The sequence below is a fragment of the Mytilus californianus genome, unplaced genomic scaffold (genome assembly GCF_021869535.1).
Source record: "Mytilus californianus isolate M0D057914Y unplaced genomic scaffold, xbMytCali1.0.p SCAF_3, whole genome shotgun sequence".
Taxonomy (NCBI): Eukaryota; Metazoa; Mollusca; class Bivalvia; order Mytilida; family Mytilidae; genus Mytilus; species Mytilus californianus.
In genome coordinates, this window is record NW_026262679.1 from 70,971,170 (window position 1) to 70,991,401 (window position 20,232).

At 32.6% G+C, this 20,232-nt stretch overlaps 1 protein-coding gene across 1 annotated transcript; it reads left to right on the plus strand.

Moving 5' to 3' along the window:
• The first annotated feature begins 631 nt into the window (after positions 1–631).
• On the plus strand, positions 632–9,102 carry LOC127733633 (cilia- and flagella-associated protein 251-like). The gene is made up of 7 exons (XM_052242950.1): positions 632–648; positions 3,632–3,691; positions 4,050–4,142; positions 4,459–4,692; positions 5,907–5,976; positions 6,341–6,392; positions 6,832–9,102. The coding sequence occupies exons 1-7, from the start codon at positions 632–634 to the stop codon at positions 7,206–7,208; spliced, it is 903 nt and encodes a 300-aa protein (XP_052098910.1). The 3' UTR covers positions 7,209–9,102.
• The last annotated feature ends 11,130 nt before the right edge of the window (positions 9,103–20,232 follow it).

Below are 20,232 nucleotides of genomic sequence, written 5' to 3' on the forward strand. Positions count from 1 at the left end.
CTCCTCTGAAATACAGGTGAGCGATTCAGCTCTTGAGAGCCTCTTGTTTGGTTCAGATCATGTTTTAAATTGTAATTATATTGGCACCTTGCATAAGAATCTTCAAAGCATCAACCCTCATGACCCTAGTATTTTCAACACAGTTTGAGTTTTCATTTCACTCTGTACTCGTAATATTTGTATTGCATACCAATGCATATGCTTTATTTTATGAGCACTACAAATCATAGCTTAAAAGAAAAATGAATTTCATACAGGAAATTATTTATAGCTCAATATGCATGATTTGTCTAAGGTACATGTAGTACAACAGGGTTCACTATTATTAAGGTCACTAAGACCTACATTTTCTGCCTGAGCGATATGGTTAGTTTTTATCTGCAGTTTCATATATAGATAGACACCCTGTGTCTCAAAGACATATTTTTTAGTTCAAAAATAGTTCATATATCAAACCTGATTGTTAATAGATATCTTGCTATATGTTACATTATGTTGGTTTTTTTTTTGCTTCCGCATTAAGGCGTCTGGATTTAGTTGTACCAATTTGCCTACTTTTGTTCATACATCCAGAAATTTTCCTTCACATATTTCTCAGCTTCTAAATATGGGAATGATTTGTAATTTCATAATGATGAGAGGCAAGTTGTAAGTTGTTTTCAAATGAAACCAAATACCCTCTTCCTGTTTTAGGGTTGACAATCGTTTCAGATCTACAGAAAGTGATGATTCCTTTCCGTAGAAACAGAACCTATATTTTGTACATATTTTTAGTAATTGTTGGATTTAATTATGAGATTTAATCTATGCGACCACAAAAGTTGGACGAGTATAATGTAATGATGCTGTAATCAGCATTGTCTGTAGACACTTCAATTATGTGTGATCATTTTATGTTTCTACAAAATGGCAATTATGACGGTGATTAACAAACATTTGTTTAATTACAGGTCGCAACTCCCACATAACACAGTCTGAGAGATAAGCAGTGGCAATGTTATGTCAGACCAAAAATACCTGTTTCTCCCTAAGCATCAGAGGTGAATGGCATAACTGGTCGAAATGGTAGAATGCATCACAATGGAAAATTGTTGAAACATCTGACATATCTAGTGCTTTAGATGCATTTATTGATTTTCTCTCGAAAATTGGAAGTGGAATATGTCTGTATGGACACAAATTCACACAATATCAAATCTTTTGATTGCCATGTTCTGTTTAATGCTTTAGAAGCAGTTGGAAAAATTGAGAAGATTAATACTTTTGTTTCTGGTTTTCTTGATACCAAATTTTTATTTTGTTCACACAACCTGGTTTATCGTCGTATTCTCAACAATTTTTTGTTACATATTTCCTACAGCAAGATTTTTCTGCACATAATGCCATGGAGGATGTCAGCATTTTACAAAAAACTTTTTTTTCACATGAAATCAAAGAAGAAAGTAAGAAAAAAGCTTTTTTTTCCTTAGCTAATGCACTTTTTTCCCATGAAAGTTTAAGTGTCAATCTGCCTAAAAATCAGGCAGTGGTGAAAACATGACAAACAAAAACCCACTCAAGTTGACATTAATTTATATTCAAAATGTATAATGGTGCACTAATATAACATTCGTTTCCTTTTCCTGTTCTGGTAATTCAAGGTATAATTTAGTTGAAATGCACTAGAAATTAACTATTAAGGGGAGCTAACTCCTTAATTTGCTATCATTCTAACCAAAATTTATCAAGAGATTTCTCGAATTACCAGACACACAGAAACGAAAGACCTACCATTTCTAACTCAGGATGAGGGTAACTTCAAAATAGGATGGTTAGGTCGGTGGGTTTTTTTCGACCATGTTTTGATTTTTTTCAAAATTGCCTGATTCTTACAAAGACTGGCACTTAAAAAAGTTGCAGCAACTAATTTGCCATCACTCCAAAGTCTTTTGAAGATTTGTAAAGGAAAAACTATTATCAAAGACAATGTGTAAAAAAATGGCAGCAAAAAAACCAGAACAGCATCCTAAACAACAACAACAGCATATTGAACCACAACAAGCATAACAGCAATTTGAACAAAGAAAGACAGCAAGGAAAAGACTGTATGAAGAAGCATTTAAACAGAGGTAAAAAATCATTTAAAATTAACATCTCTTTAGGTGTAAAACCATTAATTCATAGCCCTTTGCTTTCTATGTTAAATTCTGCAATTTTGAGTATTAATGGCTACTTTGTTTTAAGTTTAAATAAAGTAGCAGTCATTTCATGTCAAAACTATACCTTATCCTGACTTGTGCTGAAAAATTCAACATACCTTTAATTAACGTGTGGAATAAGTGGTTCTATACCTTTATAACAAGAAAGAGACAAGGACTTAATGTAGAAATATCTGAAGGATGTACTAAGGAGAAATTCAAGGATTTTAAATTGATAAGTCGAAAGAGCATTAATTACAGAATAAAATAAGCTGAACATATTGATAGGTTATGTAGCTCCTTTTCAAGATATTTGAGTTTTAAAAAATGGCGGAAAAGGCTGACTCAGACTTTTACCTTATATTTGCCTTGGTATTATTTGGGTTTAAAAATCGTTAGAAAAAGTCTACATACAATCTGCTTAAATTTTAAGAAATGACCTTATATGAGCTATTGACAAAAAATGATTGAAGTCTTATATGAAAAGAAAAATGGTTGTTATGGGGCAAAATACTTTACCCTGTATCATAGGAAAAAAAACCAAGAAGTCTGAAAATCTGATAAAAATTACAAAACATCACCTAAGTACATCCCTAAAAGTCTCGATTATTTGATAGTATCTAGTGTTGTCAGGTAAGAGTTATTTTATCATGTTTATTGCTCGGTTACTTGCAATTACAAATTAAGTTGTTTTTTGGCCTGTGCTTAAATAAATTATTTTTACAGTGTATTGAGCTATCAGTCAATGGTCAATGTAATAACTGTGTGAATGTTGGGATCTGAATTAAATTTAAATTTTACTTTGTAGGAAACCAACCACTAAAGCAACATGCATCCCTTCCAGGACGCTACCTAACAGGTAACATATCTCTATATCACTAGAAACTATAAAGGGTTATACCACAATTACGCAATATACATTATAAGGAAGGCAATTAGTTCTTTAGGAAAAGAAAAAGATTAGCAAAAATTTAAATGAAAGAGTCAATGTGCATTTAAATTAAGTATACTTAAGTATATTACCATAATCATATAATATAAGGTTCAACAATTCTTGTGTAAAAATACTTTTCAGAAACTATAGACACAATTGAAAATTAATTTAATCATAGAGGTCTTAAATGTTTCATGAGTTTGAAAAATTTGAAAACAAAATATTACTTGAACCTGTTGAATGAGTCTATGTTTAAGAGAAAATGAATTTATGGAATCAAAAGTTGCAACAAATGACTTCTGCAAGTCGATAAGTTGCCAATATTTACTCTCTGCATATGTATAACTTGAAATAATATAACAACAGTCAAGCACGCATAAAAAAAGAGACAACAGCATAAACATTTAATCACACAAAAAGAAAAACTGAGATGTTGCCAAAAATTATCCTGATTAAAACATTACATATACTTTTTAATTATTTAAAGAGGTACTTCTTGTGGCAGGCCACATTGAGGAAGGGGTAAAGGCATTAGAGGTAGAAGAGGAAAAGGACGAGGTGGTAGAAAGAAGGGCACTTAGTAAGCACATATCTTCTTATATCTATATAATACATTCTGACACTGAAACTTGTCTAAAACAATTTAAATTACTTGTAACTGTTATCACAAATGAATTAAAGATGTATTTTTTTGGTCTTTAACATTAGAAATTAAATCTACAAATTTTGTTAGGAACCTTTTATGAGCTGGTTATTTGAAGTCTTGTATGCCAAAAAATGGGTAATATGGGGCTAAGTCCAAACATCTGACAAATAATTACAAAACCTTAACTTAATTACATCCTTAAGACATCTCACCGGAATTGTTTATGTTGTATTATGTTTTCATCAATTCATTTAAAATGACCGAAATAATACAATTTCTTATTTTTTGACAGCATCCAAAGTAGCAGTACTGAGAGTAGTGAAAGTGAGAATGATAAGATCAATATAAGCAGTCATGACAGTGACCAGAGTCCTGTTATAAACAAGTATGTAGCAGTATTTGGCTTCTGTTTTATGAGATATGTTTTCATTTGTTTTAAAATGAAATCTTGAATACCCCATTTCAATGCATTTATATATGCAAGTTTCAGTGGTACTGCAACAACTATTTTCGACATATATATATGATTGTATAATAAAAACTATAACACAATTTTCCATACATTTCGGCCATTACGGCCTTCGTCATTTTATATATATATAAAAATCTTTTTATCTTTAATATGTCGAATTGGAAAGTTTACATGTTGTGTAAGAGTTCTTATTTGTCACAAGTTATCAATGTATTTTTTCTCTTGTCAGAGTTGATAGACAAAAGGATAGGAAAGCAAAAGATCAAGAGAAAGTAGAGAAAGAAAAAGATCAAGAGAAGGTAGAGCAAGAAAACGATCAAGCCCAGGAGGAAGAGAAAGAGAAGGTAGAGAAAGAAAAAGATCAAGAGAAGGAAGAGAAAGAAAAAGACCAAGAGGACGTAGAAAAAGATGTTACTCAAGAGAAAGAAGAAACACATTACGAAGAAGTTCTGCAAGACGACAGGTTTGTGACAAATATGAAGAAAAGAAACAATGATCAAAGAGATAACACTATCAGTAAAGTGAACTTGTAATTTATTTAAATTGATTAGTGTCAGACTTTAAGCATCGCACAAGTTGGCATTCAGAGGTGGGTGGGGTTAAGATGGTAAACTGTGGTTCATCTTTTATCAATAGTACCACTTAAGGAAGTTCGCTACTCAGTTTCAAAATAACAAGCTTTTCATAACACTAGTGTATATTGAAAGGGGATAAATAAAGGATTTTTCGAGATATTAGCCATTGAAATTTTGGCGGGAAAATGTTTTCTCTTGACTTTTCATAGCTTTATCATTGACAAGTTAAAGCTCTCAAAAACTATTAAAAAATAACAAAGATTTTGTAAGACTTTTACAGATGGCTTATAATTATACATATAAAAGATTTATATAAAGAAAAATGGGGGTCAATGGGCAAAAAAATTTAATGCATACGAATGGATAAAACCAGAGGATTCCGAAAATCTGACAAAAGTTCCAAATTATGACAAGTGAACATCCTTAAGTTGACGCTAGGGGTTGTCTTGACCTCGTTGTAAAGTATGAATGTTTCGTTCATTGTGGAAGACTCTACAACTACTGTCAATGAGGAACAGGAATTAAATCCCTGTTTTTTGATAATTTCTATTTTCCATGTATTTTATGTGCTTTTGTCACACGTACATTTACCTCATATCATCCCTTTTTTTTTTTATCTTTTAACAGTAAAGTGAAAACGATATTGGAACAATGTACAAGAAAAAAGTAAAATAAGAAATATACTGAACTCAAAGGAAAGTCCTTATTCAAATGGCAAAATAGAATGATCCAACACATCAATGTATGGAAAGCAACTGACATATTCCTGACTTGGTACAGACATTTTCTTACTCATAAGAGTGGATTAAACCTAGCCAAATCTCTCACTTGACAACAGTCTAGTAGCATGCCATTATATTGACAAAGTGTGATCAAAACAAACACAATATAAGTAAAAATGGCAATACAACCAAAATTGGACTTAACAGTAAGGATTAGAAATATACAGACAACTAAAAAAACACTGTTACAGGTACAATGTGGAATTTATTTTTACATCACATTCTCAATTTACAATTAGTGATAAGACAAAATACCATTAATTTGTCTCAACATAAATAATAAACTTGAAAAAATTGTTTGACTTTATTTTTATTTTTAGCTTTTTGTATGCTGCTACTCTAACAGAAGAATTGGGATATCCCATTGTCCAGGATCTTTTGCAGCTGCAGGTAATATATCTACTAAAATTTTCGTTAGTATAATGCTAATATTAAACTTTTTTTTAGTCCCCTAGCAATGAAGTCGAAGGGGACTTTGGGTTTGCACTCTGTCCATCTGTCAGTCTGACAAATCAGTTTTCCACACTTTTTTTCTTCATGCTTGAAGATATAGATTTGATATTTAATGTATTGTTTTATAATGACATCCCCAACTGTTCATGGTAAGACTTCTATGGTGTTCCATAAAATGACTTTGACTAAAAATGAACACATTATGTATGTCAATTTCATATTTTTATTTCATTGCATCCTTCCAAGAAAGGGAAAATTGACGTTTTAATTTACATCTCATTGTTTTGTTTTCTTTTTTTAGATGAATACTGAGGAAGGGATTTTGGAATTTGAGGCTACTGACATTAGCAAAGGTAAGGAAAATTAGACAATAACCAACAACAAACATGATTAACAAAGAAAATGGAAAATTATAATGATATCCTAAAGTAATACATGTATAATGGAACATAATTAGAATTAATACTAGTACTACAAAATAGAAAATGTCCTATCCATTAACATGATTAAGTTTTTTTATGCACACCAGTGTCATAAACCAGAGAAATACATCATATTTTTATCAACAAACCATATAAAAAATCTATGAAAGTGTAGAAGATACTAGAATTTTTTTTATCATATTCTAAATTAAACTTAGCTAATAGTGTGTTTGTGGTAGTCGGAGGACAGGACATATGTATATTGTGAATTAATTTATTTTAGTTAAAAAAATAGTCTCATTTTTTTTTCTAGACCTTTAGGGTTAGCATAGTCAAGATATATTTTTAATTACTTCAATTTACTTTTCAGATGATGAAATCAAAGTGGGTCAATACGTCGCTGTTGCATATGAGAGCGAATGGTTCACTGGACTTGTTGTGGAAAAGGTGGATGACACTTTTAAAATTAATTTTATGAAAAAGATATCAACCGGAAATGACTTCAAATGGCCCGCCAAGGAAGATACATCCTGTGTCAGAAAAGAATTCATTTTCGAAACTAATGTTGAAGTCAAGTCACCAAAGACTCCTATGGCAGGATTTGGCACATTAAAGAGTACAAAGAAATACAGAACAAATTTCAATCTTTCTGCAAAAAATTTTTTACTAATTGATATCATTATGTCCATACATTTTACTGACCAAGAGATTTTAAGGCTTATGGAAGTACTTATGTATAAAGATTAACTCATTATGTAAGGATTATTCCTATCTCAATATGTTATCAAGCATATATTTTTGAAATAACTTTAAATTTCGATAAAGCAAAACAAAATTTTGATATCAAACATTAAGAAAGTTAGTTGTTTTATGCGGGTAAAATTGCCCCATACACATTGTTAACAACTTCTCTGATCAATGGTGTGTATTGCTTCTGGATACATGATTAAAGAATAAACTATATCTGATAGTGATCAGCATGATGATGTTACACCTCCATAAGCCTTGAAATGTCAAGACAAGTCAAATATTACAACTTTTATTTAGAAATATACTTTAATTTGTATGTTCATGCTGTTGTTGTTCAAGTGTTACAAGGTTCATGAATTTAAGATTTTATTTTCCAATGTTCAACTCTTCCTCTTCAAGAAATGTTAAGTGCTGTAAAACCTGGAAAATTACATTGAAGTGCTGGTTAACCTTAAATATTTCATGTTAGTGCTTCACCTTGAGAACTACACTTTAGTGCTTTTTAACATTGAATATAACATGTTAGTGCTAATGTAACTGGAATAATCTGTAATGCCTTCATATCACAGAACTTGGTTCTTATGACTAAATCCATGATTTTGAATTTATTGGTATATGTATGCGTATGTTATAACTATGTCATGTGTATGTTGTATACAAATTCTAATAATGAGTGTTTTTAATGCACTAAATCATAAACAATAAATGAATAATACAAGGACTACAAGATACAGTCAAATATATATAATACATAGTATTGATCAAAAAAAAAATCTGTACACGAGAAGATTTTTTTATATATAATTTTGCATGAAACAATGTATGAAAAATTTCCAGAACATTTTAATGAAAACATTATTACGTGTACACAACACATACATACCATGCATACCATGCACATTGTGTACTTTGATTAAAATAACTGGTTACATACTACTCTTATGCATAACCAGTTATTTTTAGCTCACCTGGTCCAAAGGGCCAAGTAAGATTTTCTCATCACTTGGCGTCCGTCGTCAGTCGTCCTGCGTCCGTCGTCCGTAAACTTTTACAAAAATCTTCTCCTCTGAAACTACTGGGCCAAATTTGACCAAACTTGGCCACAATCATCATTGGGGTATCTAGTTCAAAAAATTTGTCCGGTGACCCGCCCAACCAACCAAGATGGCCGCCATGGCTAAAAATAGAACATAGGGGTAAAATGTAGATTTTGGCTTATATCTCTGAAACCAAAGCATTTAGAGCAAATCTGACAGGGGGTAAAATTGTTTATCAGGTCAAGATCTATCTGCCCTGAAATTTTCAGACCAATCAGGCAACACGTTGGGTTGCTGCCCCTGAATTGGTAATTTTAAGAAAATTTTGCAGCTTTTGGTTATTATCTTGAATATTATTATAGATAGAGATAAACTGTAAACAGCAATAATGTACAGCAAAGTAAGATCTACAAATAAGTCAACATGACCAAAATTGTCAATTGACCCCTTAAGGAGTTATTGCCCTTTATAGTCAATTTTTTACAATTTTCATAAATTTTGTAAACTTTTGTAAATTTTTACAAAATATTTTCCACTGTAACTACTGGGCCAAGTTCATTATAGATAGAGATAATTGTAAGCAGCAAGAATGTTCAGTAAAGTAAGATCTACAAACATATCACCATCACCAAAACACAATTTTGTCATGAATCCATCTGTGTCCTTTGTTTAATATGCACATAGACCAAGGTGAGCGACACAGGCTCTTTAGAGCCTCTAGTTTGTTATTATCTTAGATATCATTATAATATCTAATATCTAATACTATTAATTATGATTTTAACCTTATTTTACATGATTTCCAAAGCATCAGTAAATAAAGGTGAGCGACACAGGCTCTTGAGAGCCTCTAGTTTAAAAGTATCAGCCAAACACATGAATTTTGAAAGTAACTACACAGTTAAGACTTCACAGGAACATACCTGTCAAGTTAAGATTCTTGAAAAGAAGATCTTTAAAAATGTAGTGGACCTTATAGTTGGCCCCTTGGAGGCTGTATTGGACTTTTCATAAAGACCAAAGTATGACAACACTTGTTGAGTAAATTCTAAGGAACATTTCTGCATCAAATAATAAGGCTTAGACCAGTTTGTTTTCATTTCACTCTAACTACTTTTACCTTAGCTTGCGGTCATTTTAATATCACAAACAAAAAATCTGCAAACTTGATTTTAATTGGTTCAGCGATTTAAGAGAAAAAAAGATATTTGTAAATCAGACAACTGGGACCCAATTTTTATACGACCGCAAAAATTAAAAATTTTTTGGTCGTATATTGGTATGACGTTGGCGTCGTCGTCGTCGTCGTCGTCGTCCGGCGTCGTCCGAAGACACATTGGTTTTCGCACTCTAACTTTAGTTTAAGTGAATGGATCTCCATGAAATTTCACCATAAGGTTCAATACCACGATAGGAAGGTTGGGATTGATTTTGGGGGTTATGGTACCAACAGTTAAGGAATTAGGGGCCAAAAAGGGGCCAAAAATAAGCATTTTTGTAACTTTCAGACAATAACTTGTGTGTAAGTGTATGGATCTCTCTGACATTGTACCACAAGGTTCCATATCACAAAGGGAAGGCTGTAATTGATTTTGGGGGTAATTGCCTCAAAATTTTAGGAATTAGGGGCCAAAAAAGGGGCAAAAAACAAGCATTTTTCTAGTTTCATGACAATAACTTGTGTGTAAGTGTTTGGATATTTCTGAAATTGTACTACAAGGTTCCATATCACAAAGGGAAAGCTGGAATTGAGTTTGGGGGTAATTGCCCAAAACGTTTAGGAATTGGGGGCCAAAAAGGGGCCAAAAATAAGCATTTTTCTAGTTTCCAGACAATAACTTGTGTTCAAGTGTATGGATCTCTCTGAAATTGTACTGCAAGGTACCATACCACAAAGGGAAGGCTGGGATTGAGTTTGGGGGTGATGAATCAAAAGGGGGTTCAAAAAATTTGGGGGGGGGGGATTTTTTTTTTTTTTTTTTTCTTTTTTTCCTTTTTTTTTTCTTTTAAAATTTTCCATTTTTAGTTGGTTATTTCTGATTTATATTTAAAAGCAAATAATAATGATATGGTAGGAGATACACACCAAACAGGATGTGTAAATTATTATATAATAAGTATTGTGCAATAGCAAGAAATTTTCAATTGCACAGTATTGCACAATAGCAAGAAATCTTCAATTGCACAGTATGGCGCAATAGCAAGAAATCTTCAATTTAACAGTATTGCGCAATAGCAAGAAATATCCAATAGCACAATATTGCGCAATAGCAAGAAATTGTCAATTGTACAGTATTGCGCAATAGCAAGAAATATTCAATTGCACAGTATTGTGCAAAAGAAGATACTTCGTATAAATTGCTTATTTCTTGATCAATTTCAATGGGGTTTTATTCTTGAATTCTTGGGGTTCTTTAATATGCTGAATCTAACCGTGTATTAAGTTTTTGGATTTTGGGCCCCGTTTTTAAATTGGTCCACATTGAGGTCCAAAGGGTCCAAAATTAAACTTTGTTTGATTTCATCAAAAATTGAATTATTGGGGTTCTTTGATATGCCGAATCTAACCGTGTATTTAGATTTTTAATTTTGGGTCCCGTTTTTTAAATTGGTCTACATTAAGGTCCAAAGGGTCCAAAATTAAACTTAGTTTGATTTTAACAAAAATTGAATTCTTAGGGTTCTTTGATATGCTGAATCTAAACATGTGTTTAAGATTTTTGATTATGGGCCCAGTTTTCAAGTTGGTCCAAGATTGGGGTCCAAAATTAAACTTTGTTTGATTTCAACAAAAATTGAATATATGGGGTTCTTTGATATGCTGAATCTAAACATGTATTTAGATTTTAGATTTTTGGCCCAGTTTTCAAGTTGGTCCAAATTGGGGTCCAAAATTAAACTTTGTTTGATTTCAACAAAAATTGAATATATGGGGTTCTTTGATATGCTGAATCTTACCATGTATTTAGATTTTTTATTTGTGGGCCCGCTATCAAATTGGTTGATATTGAGGTCAAAAGGGTCCAAAATTAAACTTTGTTTGATTTCATCCAAAATTGAATTATTGGGGTTCTTTGATATGCCAAATCTAACTGTGTATTTAGATTTTTAATTTTGGGTCCTATTTTTTAAATTGGTCTACATTAAGGTCCAAAGGGTCCAAAATTAAACTTAGTTTGATTTTAACAAAAATTGAATTTTTGGGGTTCTTTGATATGCTGAATCTAAACATGTGTTTAGATTTTTGATTATGGGCCCAGTTTTCAAGTTGGTCCAAGTTGGGGTCCAAAATTAAACTTTGTTTGATTTCAACAAAAATTGAATATATGGGGTTCTTTGATATGCTGAATCTAAACATGTATTTAGATTTTAGATTTTTGGCCCAGTTTTCAAGTTGGTCCAAATTGGGGTCCAAAATTAAACTTTGTTTGATTTCAACAAAAATTGAATATATGGGATTCTTTGATATGCTGAATCTTACCATGTATTTAGATTTTTTATTTGTGGGCCCGCTATCAAATTGGTTCATATTGAGGTCAAAAGGGTCCAAAATTAAACTTTGTTTGATTTCATCCAAAATTGAATTATTGGGGTTCTTTGATATGCCAAATCTAACTGTGTATTTAGATTTTTAATTTTGGGTCCTATTTTTTAAATTGGTCTACATTAAGGTCCAAAGGGTCCAAAATTAAACTTAGTTTGATTTTAACAAAAATTGAATTTTTGGGGTTCTTTGATATGCTGAATCTAAACATGTGTTTAGATTTTTGATTATGGGACCAGTTTTCAAGTTGGTCCAAGTTGGGGTCCAAAATTAAACTTTGTTTGATTTCAACAAAAATTGAATATATGGGGTTCTTTGATATGCTGAATCTAAACATGTATTTAGATTTTAGATTTTTGGCCCAGTTTTCAAGTTGGTCCAAATTGGGGTCCAAAATTAAACTTTGTTTGATTTCAACAAAAATTGAATATATGGGATTCTTTGATATGCTGAATCTTACCATGTATTTAGATTTTTTATTTGTGGGCCCGCTATCAAATTGGTTCATATTGAGGTCAAAAGGGTCCAAAATTAAACTTTGTTTGATTTCATCAAAAATTGAATTATTGGGGTTCTTTGATATGCCAAATCTAACCGTGTTTTTAGATTTTTAATTTTGGGTCCCGTTTTTTAAATTTGTCTACATTAAGGTCCAAAGGGTCCAAAATTAAACTTAGTTTGATTTTAACAAAAATTGAATTCTTCGGGCACTTTGATATGCTGAATCTAAACATGTGTTTAGATTTTTGATTATGGGACCAGTTTTCAAGTTTGTCCAAGTTGGGGTCCAAAATTAAACTTTGTTTGATTTCAACAAAAATTGAATATATGGGGTTCTTTGATATGCTGAATCTAACCATGTATTTTGATTTTGGACATTGGACCATAATAGGTAAATTAAAAAAATTCAAGTTCTTAGACCACATTCTTTCTGTGTCAGAAACCTATGCTGTGTCAAATATTTAATCACAATCCAAATTCAGAGCTGTATCAAGCTTGAATGTTGTGTCCATACTTGCCCCAACTGTTCAGGGTTCGACCTCTGCGGTCGTATCAAGCTGCGCCCAGCGAAGCATTTTATTGCCTTTTGAATCCCTATCAGACTTTTCAATGGACCTGTGACAACACATGGTAAGTACCTTCTAAGAAACATTTCTGCAAGGTTTGCTTTAATTTTATGGCATCCTATCTTGAAAAAATGGAGAATGTGTCCCCATGGACACAGATGATGCCCCTGCTTGCATACAACATTATAAAGGGACATAACTCGAGAAAGATATAAGTGATGCTACCCAAATTTGTATATGATCTGAGTTTTGTGGTAATAAGTATTGTGTATAGGTTTATAATGTTTGGTTGGTGCAAACTTAAGTCACAGAATAGAAACTAAATATTTTGCAATTTTTCAATTTATAAAGGGGTATAACTCAATAATGGTTAAAGTGACGCCACTTAAAATTCAACTTGATCTGTGTTTTGTGGTAAAAAGCATTGTGTATAAGTTGTGTATCAATACCCACGCAACTTCAATTTTTAAAGACCCAAATGTTGCAAAACACTTGTCCTACCTCCATGACAAATATGTTGTTGTCCCCGCAGATAAAGCCCCAAACAACATCGTTTTTGTGTGTAAATATCATTACATAAACTGTTTGATAAATGAATTAGGTATTGACAATTCATTTGGAAACTCAACATAAACCCTCACGACACTTACGAAAGAGGAAATCCTGGATAATCATAGGTTTGTTCTATGTTCCTTTGGAATTTCAACCAAAGATGAAGAACTGGATCTTCCATCACTGTATTGGATACCTAAACTACATAAGCGTCCTTACAAACAACGGTATATTGCTGGGTCTTCCTAGTGCTCCACGAAACCTCTTTCTAAATTATTAACATCTATTTTATCAGCAATCAAAGCCGGGCTCCAAAGCTATTGTGAAACTGCCTATTCTAGAGGTGGCGTGAATCAGATGTGGATACTAAAAAATTCCAAAGATCTTTTAGAGTACATACAATCTAAGACTCTCTCATCTTGTAATAGCATTAAAACATTTGACTTTTCTACACTTTACACAAGTATTCCCCATTCCAAACTAAAAGACAAATTGAAAGAGTTGGTATTACTTTGCTTCATTAAAAAGAATGGCGAACATAGATACAAGTATCTTGTCTTGGGGAGGGATAAATCCTACTTTGTAAAGAATCACTCTGATTCAAACAAAAAATTCTGTGAAACTGACATTATCAAGATGCTTGATTTCTTGATTGACAACATATTTGTTACGTTTGGAGGATGTTTTTTTCAACAGACTGTCGGAATTCCAATGGGAACCAATTGTGCCCCTCTTCTTGCAGACTTGTTTCTTTATTATTATGAGGCTGACTTCATACAGGAACTTCTTAGGAAGAAAGATAAGAAGTTAGAAATATCCTTTAACTTTACGTTCCGCTATATAGATAATGTTCTCTCACTAAATAATACAAAATTTGGTGACTATGTTTAACGAATCTATCCCATCGAACTAGAGATAAAGGATACTACAGATACAGTTAAGTCTGCCTTATATCTTGACTTACATCTAGAAATTGACAATGAGGGTCGGTTGAAAACAAAACTTTACGACAAAAGAGATGATTTCAGCTTCCCAATTGTGAACTTTCCATTTCTATGTAGCAACATTCCAGCAGCGCCTGCATACGGAGTATATATCTCCCAATTGATACGATATTCCCGGGCTTGTATTTCCTGTCATGATTTCCTTGATAGAGGATTACTGCTCACAAGGAAGCTATTAAACCAAGAGTTCCAAATGATGAAGTTGAAATCATCCCTTCATAAATTTTACGGACGCCATCACGAGTCGGTTGACCGTTATGGAATAACCATTTCACAGATGATATCGGATATGTTCCTTATGTCGTAACTACAATGCCCTTCCCTTTTCACGAATATGACCTACCGAATTAGACTATTTACCGGATTTGTAATAACATAAGCAACACTACGGGTGCCACATGTGGAGCAGGATCTGCTTACCCTTTCGGAGCACCTGAGATCACCCCCAGTTTTTGGTGGGGTTCGTGTTGCTAAGTCTTTAGTTTTCTATGTTGTGTCATCTGTACTATTATTTGTCTTTTTGTCTTTTTATTTTTGGCCATGGCGTTGCCATTTTGATTTCGAACTGTGAGTTTGACTGTCCCTCTGGTATCTTTCGTCCCTCTTTCATAACATTTGGTTGAGGCAACTTAAGTAAAAGAACGGAAACTAAAAATTTGCATTTTTTTCATTTATAAAGGGGCATAACTCGAGAATGGTTAAAGTGTCGCCACCAAAATTCAAACTTGATCTGTATTTTGTGATAATAAGCATTGTGTATAAGTTTCATAACATTTAGTTGAGGCAAACTTAAGTTAGAGAACGGAAACTAAAAATTTTGCAATTTTTCCATTTATAAATGGGCCTAACTCTAGAACGGTTATAGTGACGCCACCAAAATTCAAACTTGATCTGTGTTTTGTGGTAATAAGCATTTTGTAAAAGTTTCGTAACATTTGGTTGAGGCAAACTTAAGTTACAGAACAGAAACTCAAAATTTTGTAATTTTTCCATTTATAAAGGGGCATAACTCTAGAACGGTTAAAGAGATGCCACCAAAATTCAAACCTAATTTGTGTTTTGTGGTAATAAGAATTGTGTATAAGTTTCATAACATTTGGTTGAGGCAAACTCAAGTTAGAGAACGGACGTACGGACAAGGATAAAACTTAATGCCCCCTCCGCTACGGCGAGGGCATAAAAAACAACAAAACAAAATGTTATTTCTCAAAAAGTTTCTATGTAAACTTTAACCAATTGCAATTATCGATCCACACCAAAATAACAACACTTGTTATTGACCTTCTACAAAAACATATTGGTCGAGATTGGTTTCAAATTATTCATCTGTTCTTAAGAAGAAAAATTGGAAAAGGCTGATGGGGGACTTGATTGTTGTCGAATTAGTTCCATTCTGTTCAGAGGTTCTCAAAAGAAGATTAATAAAATGAAAGCTTATGGACGACAAGTGATGACAATTTCAAAGGTCACATAGGCCCAGGTCTTTTTTTGGTTTCAGTTCATGTCTATTTAACCCTTTCCAACTGCAGAAGCGACACATACACTTTTTACTAAAAAAATATCTTTTACTAAGTTGTAGGCCTTTTGCCTTAATTGTTGTTTTTGGGTTTTTTTTTCTCTCAGGCGAACTGTTAATGAGACTTTATAAAAGAAAAGAAAAAATGCAAACCCTCTTTTACTCTACTTTTACTACATATTTCACTACCCTTATTTACGAACCGACAAAATAATTTTGGTTTGATATATGTCTGCACTCAGGAGTTTGTGTAATGGCTGTAAAAGTTTTCATCAATTCAAAGAGTAAGAGTAATGGACTTCTGATATAATCTATTGTATTGCACTTTTTATGACCCCGCCGCAGTGGAGGGAGTATTAAGTGTTACCCTTGTCTGTCTGTACGTCCGTCCATCCGTACGTACATTCTGAAATTGGTTTCCTTTCTCTAACTTAAGTTTGCCTCAACCAAATGTTATGAAACTTATACACAATGCCAAATGTCCATTACTGGTAATAGACTTCTAATGCTTACTAAGTTACCATGAAACACATATCAAGTTTAAATTTGGATGGCGTAACTTTTACCGTTCTTCAGGTAAAAATGAGTACAAATTGCAGAACTGGGCATGCATTTTTTAACACTCATTCTCAGGAAATCTGGTCCAATACAGAATTTGTTGTCCCTGCAGATATTTTAAGCCTTTTCTGCTTTAAAATGTCTAAAAAAATATGTTTTTGAAAATCAAGGGTGATATCTAGCTAAAACTAACATAATTGATACGTAGAAGAATATAAAAATTATTCCAGCCTTACACAAAAACGTATTATTCGAGTAAAACGAATGTCCCTGATGGTATAGATATTTTTTGTATGGTCCAAATACTCATATGGCCGGAACATAACAAAAACAAAATTATTTAATGTGTATTTATAACGATTTAGAAAATTGATAAGCTACTAAACTAGGACATGGCTTTTGTACGTTAATTATGAACAGATACGTTACTATGGAATCATTTGCATAAAAATAAGCCACTTGCACGGGATCTATTTAACTGCATAAATATGTTTTTACATATTTGATCTTCCTTTTCAACAGTAAAAAATGTCCTGTTATTAGAAAAATATTTGAAATAAAAGACCAATAATATTTTGTTAAACAGATACGGTACCAAAAGAAATACCGGTACCATTTCGGAATTTAGACATGAGGTATCTGTCTTGATACATTTTTGTTTTGTTAAATGATCAATGAATAATATCATCTAGACAACAAGTTATGAGCTGCATTTTTCGAAGACATCGTCAAATTCGGTAATTGTATTGCTTTTAACTGGATATTTCAATAAATTTTTGTATTATATAAAATTTAGATATTTTAACACGTAGATAAGACATTTGAATTTTGTACCTACAGGATAAAAATTATGTTAAAGTATTGTAATTTAGGGTGCAAACAGTAACGTATTTGTTTCATCGGGTAACGCATTTGTTGCATGCCTTAAGCAGATACGTTACACCCACAGGCACTTGTCTCAGAAAAAAATTTCCTATATACCTTAATATGTTATATTAAGGTATATTATGTTTTTTGTCTTCACATTTGTATTTGATCAAGATATGGATTCAGACACAATTCCTTAACCTTTTAGAGTCTATTACAAAGATTTATGACTATTAATAGAATCTTAGGTACCTCTAGAATAGTTTTGAGGTAAATCTAAATCCATTGGATGTTGGATGTGTACTGATTGATAAATTAGTCTTAGATGCATGATTTTTTTTATTAGTTGTTATTGACTTTGAACCAGCTGTCAGTAACTGCGAGTACTCTCAGATCTGTGCTAAGTGTCTTTTTGTTGTTGGGATGTACAAGTACCCGTCCACGTCCACTTTGTGTATTTGTTGGATGTATTTCTATTTGTATCCATCTGATGAGTTAAGCCTTATTTCAACTGATTTTTACAGCGGATGACCTTAAGGGCATTCCGGTGTTCCGTTGCCGCAGACATTTCTACCCACGTGACTTGAGTTTTTGACTGATAACCGAACGTATTTCGTATAGTACGCGGATATTATCGAGTGCAAAATAACATTCCTTATCGCTTGTTATAAATTCATTTCGTCAATGAATACTCATGAAAATATTTTTTAAGAACATAAAAAAATAATATGAAAATGTTTTGTCGTGAGAAAGATATAAGTAAAGGTAAAAAAAATCATTAATATCTATGCACACGTACCGAAAAAATTGTGTTTGTGGATAAATATCTCTTATCGCTTCTTATATATTAATTTCATCGATACATATTCATTAGCGGGAGAAATATGAATGCCTGCTCAAATCAAACCTATTAGGAAAACGAATTATTACAGAAGAGTGACCACCATGCACTTGCACTGCACTATCATTAGAATAGTAGAATAGAATGATGGTATAAATGGATGAAAATTTGCCGGTAGAGTTATTAAGATGATCTGCTATATATATAACTGTTGTACAAATATTAATATAATATATAACAACAAACCAGATTATACTGATAACAAATGATTGTCCCATGATTATATCACTACAATATAATAATTATTAGGTGAGGTTGAATTCTCTGTCATTAATTCATCATCCACACAGGAACTTGACTCAGAAAAAAAAATCTATGTACTTTAACCTAACCTGAGACTACTGCTATAATAGTCTCAGACCTAACTTTCAGGTATAGAGATATTTTATTTTTTTCTGGAACAAGTGCCTGTGACTATCCACCAGAACTTGCGGTCATCCGATGTTCAGTATTTCAGTACTTTGATTATAGTTTGTTCTTATGTTGTACTGTTACACCACTGTCCCAGGTTAGGGGGAGGGTTGGCGCCTTAAGACTTGTTTAACATTCTGTATGTGCCTGTCCCAAGTCAGGAACCTGTAATTCAGTGGTTGTCGTTTGTTGCTGTGTTTCATATTTGTTTTTCGTTCATTATTTTGTACATAAATTATGCCGTTATTTTTCTCGTTTGAATTGTTTTACATTTGTCATTTCGGGGCCTTTTATAGCTAACTATGCGGTATGGGCTTTGCTCATTGTTTAAGGCCGTACGGTGACCTATAGTTGTTAATTTCTGTGTGATTTTGTCTATTGTGGAGAGTTGTCTCATTGGCAATCATACCACATCTTCTTTTTATACTTAAAAGAATGTGGCGGGGTTAAACATGTTTGTTAGCGCTCAACCCTCCCTCTAACCTGGGACAGCACAACATAAATCAGTTGTAAAATGCTTAACTCATCAGATCGATACAAAGCAGAAAAACATCAAACATAAATACAGACCGGACGTGGCAGGGTATTTATCCATCCCTCATCCCTCACAGCAAAAAGGACTATTAACATGAGATCTAATGGTCAGTAAAGCAGGCGAGACATTTCCGCGTGTGCACTCTTTTATTTACTACACATTGGCCAAGGATTAAGAATAAAGCAAAATAAAGACTTCCGTCAAACTTTTATGGCTCTTCAGGTGTCAGACCACCAATTCACCCACTTCAATTTAAAACATATGTAAAAGTAGCCCTTCCTGCCAAAAATAGTGCTTTTGATGTCATTGTTTATTTAAACTAACAAACAAATTTGCAGGAATGAAACTTTTGATGTAAGAGAAATATATATAGACCATTTTGAGCCAAAATTTACAGATCCATGATTTTGCATTGAAATTTGGGGATTAATGCGCTCCATAGTATACTTATTTAAGAGTTATATTTCGAAAGCTGTTAAAATTGAAAAATTATGTTGATTATATAGGGGTTTTGAATTGGTGGTCTGACGCCTGTATAGGCATATGTGTTGAAAAAAAAAGTTTTTAAATGCATAGTTTCATACAATATTATACATTTATTATCCGTGCCTGAGGGAAATGTGAAGATTTGTTCACCCAAGAAAATCAAGTTTCCAGAGGGCATCGCCATTTATCATTTGTGTATGATTGTGCAATGATTCTACTTCTACTTCTACTTTGTAATGGCCGCCTTCAACACGTTGAAGTTAATGTCACTTGTACTACGCATGGCTTAGTGGAGACGTATATACAGTGAAATTTAACAATTTCATAATTATTAACAAAATTTATTCTAACATTTTTACATAGTGCACATTTTTATTTTATTTATTTATTAATATTAAAAGATATAACTATTTACACATGATAAACTTACTGACTGTAGGTGTAGGTTCAGACAGCTGCTTTGGACGACTCTACAGAGTCGCTCATCACAATACTCAGAGGAAGGCTGATTTAATTCAAGCTCACAGTTATACAATTATTTGA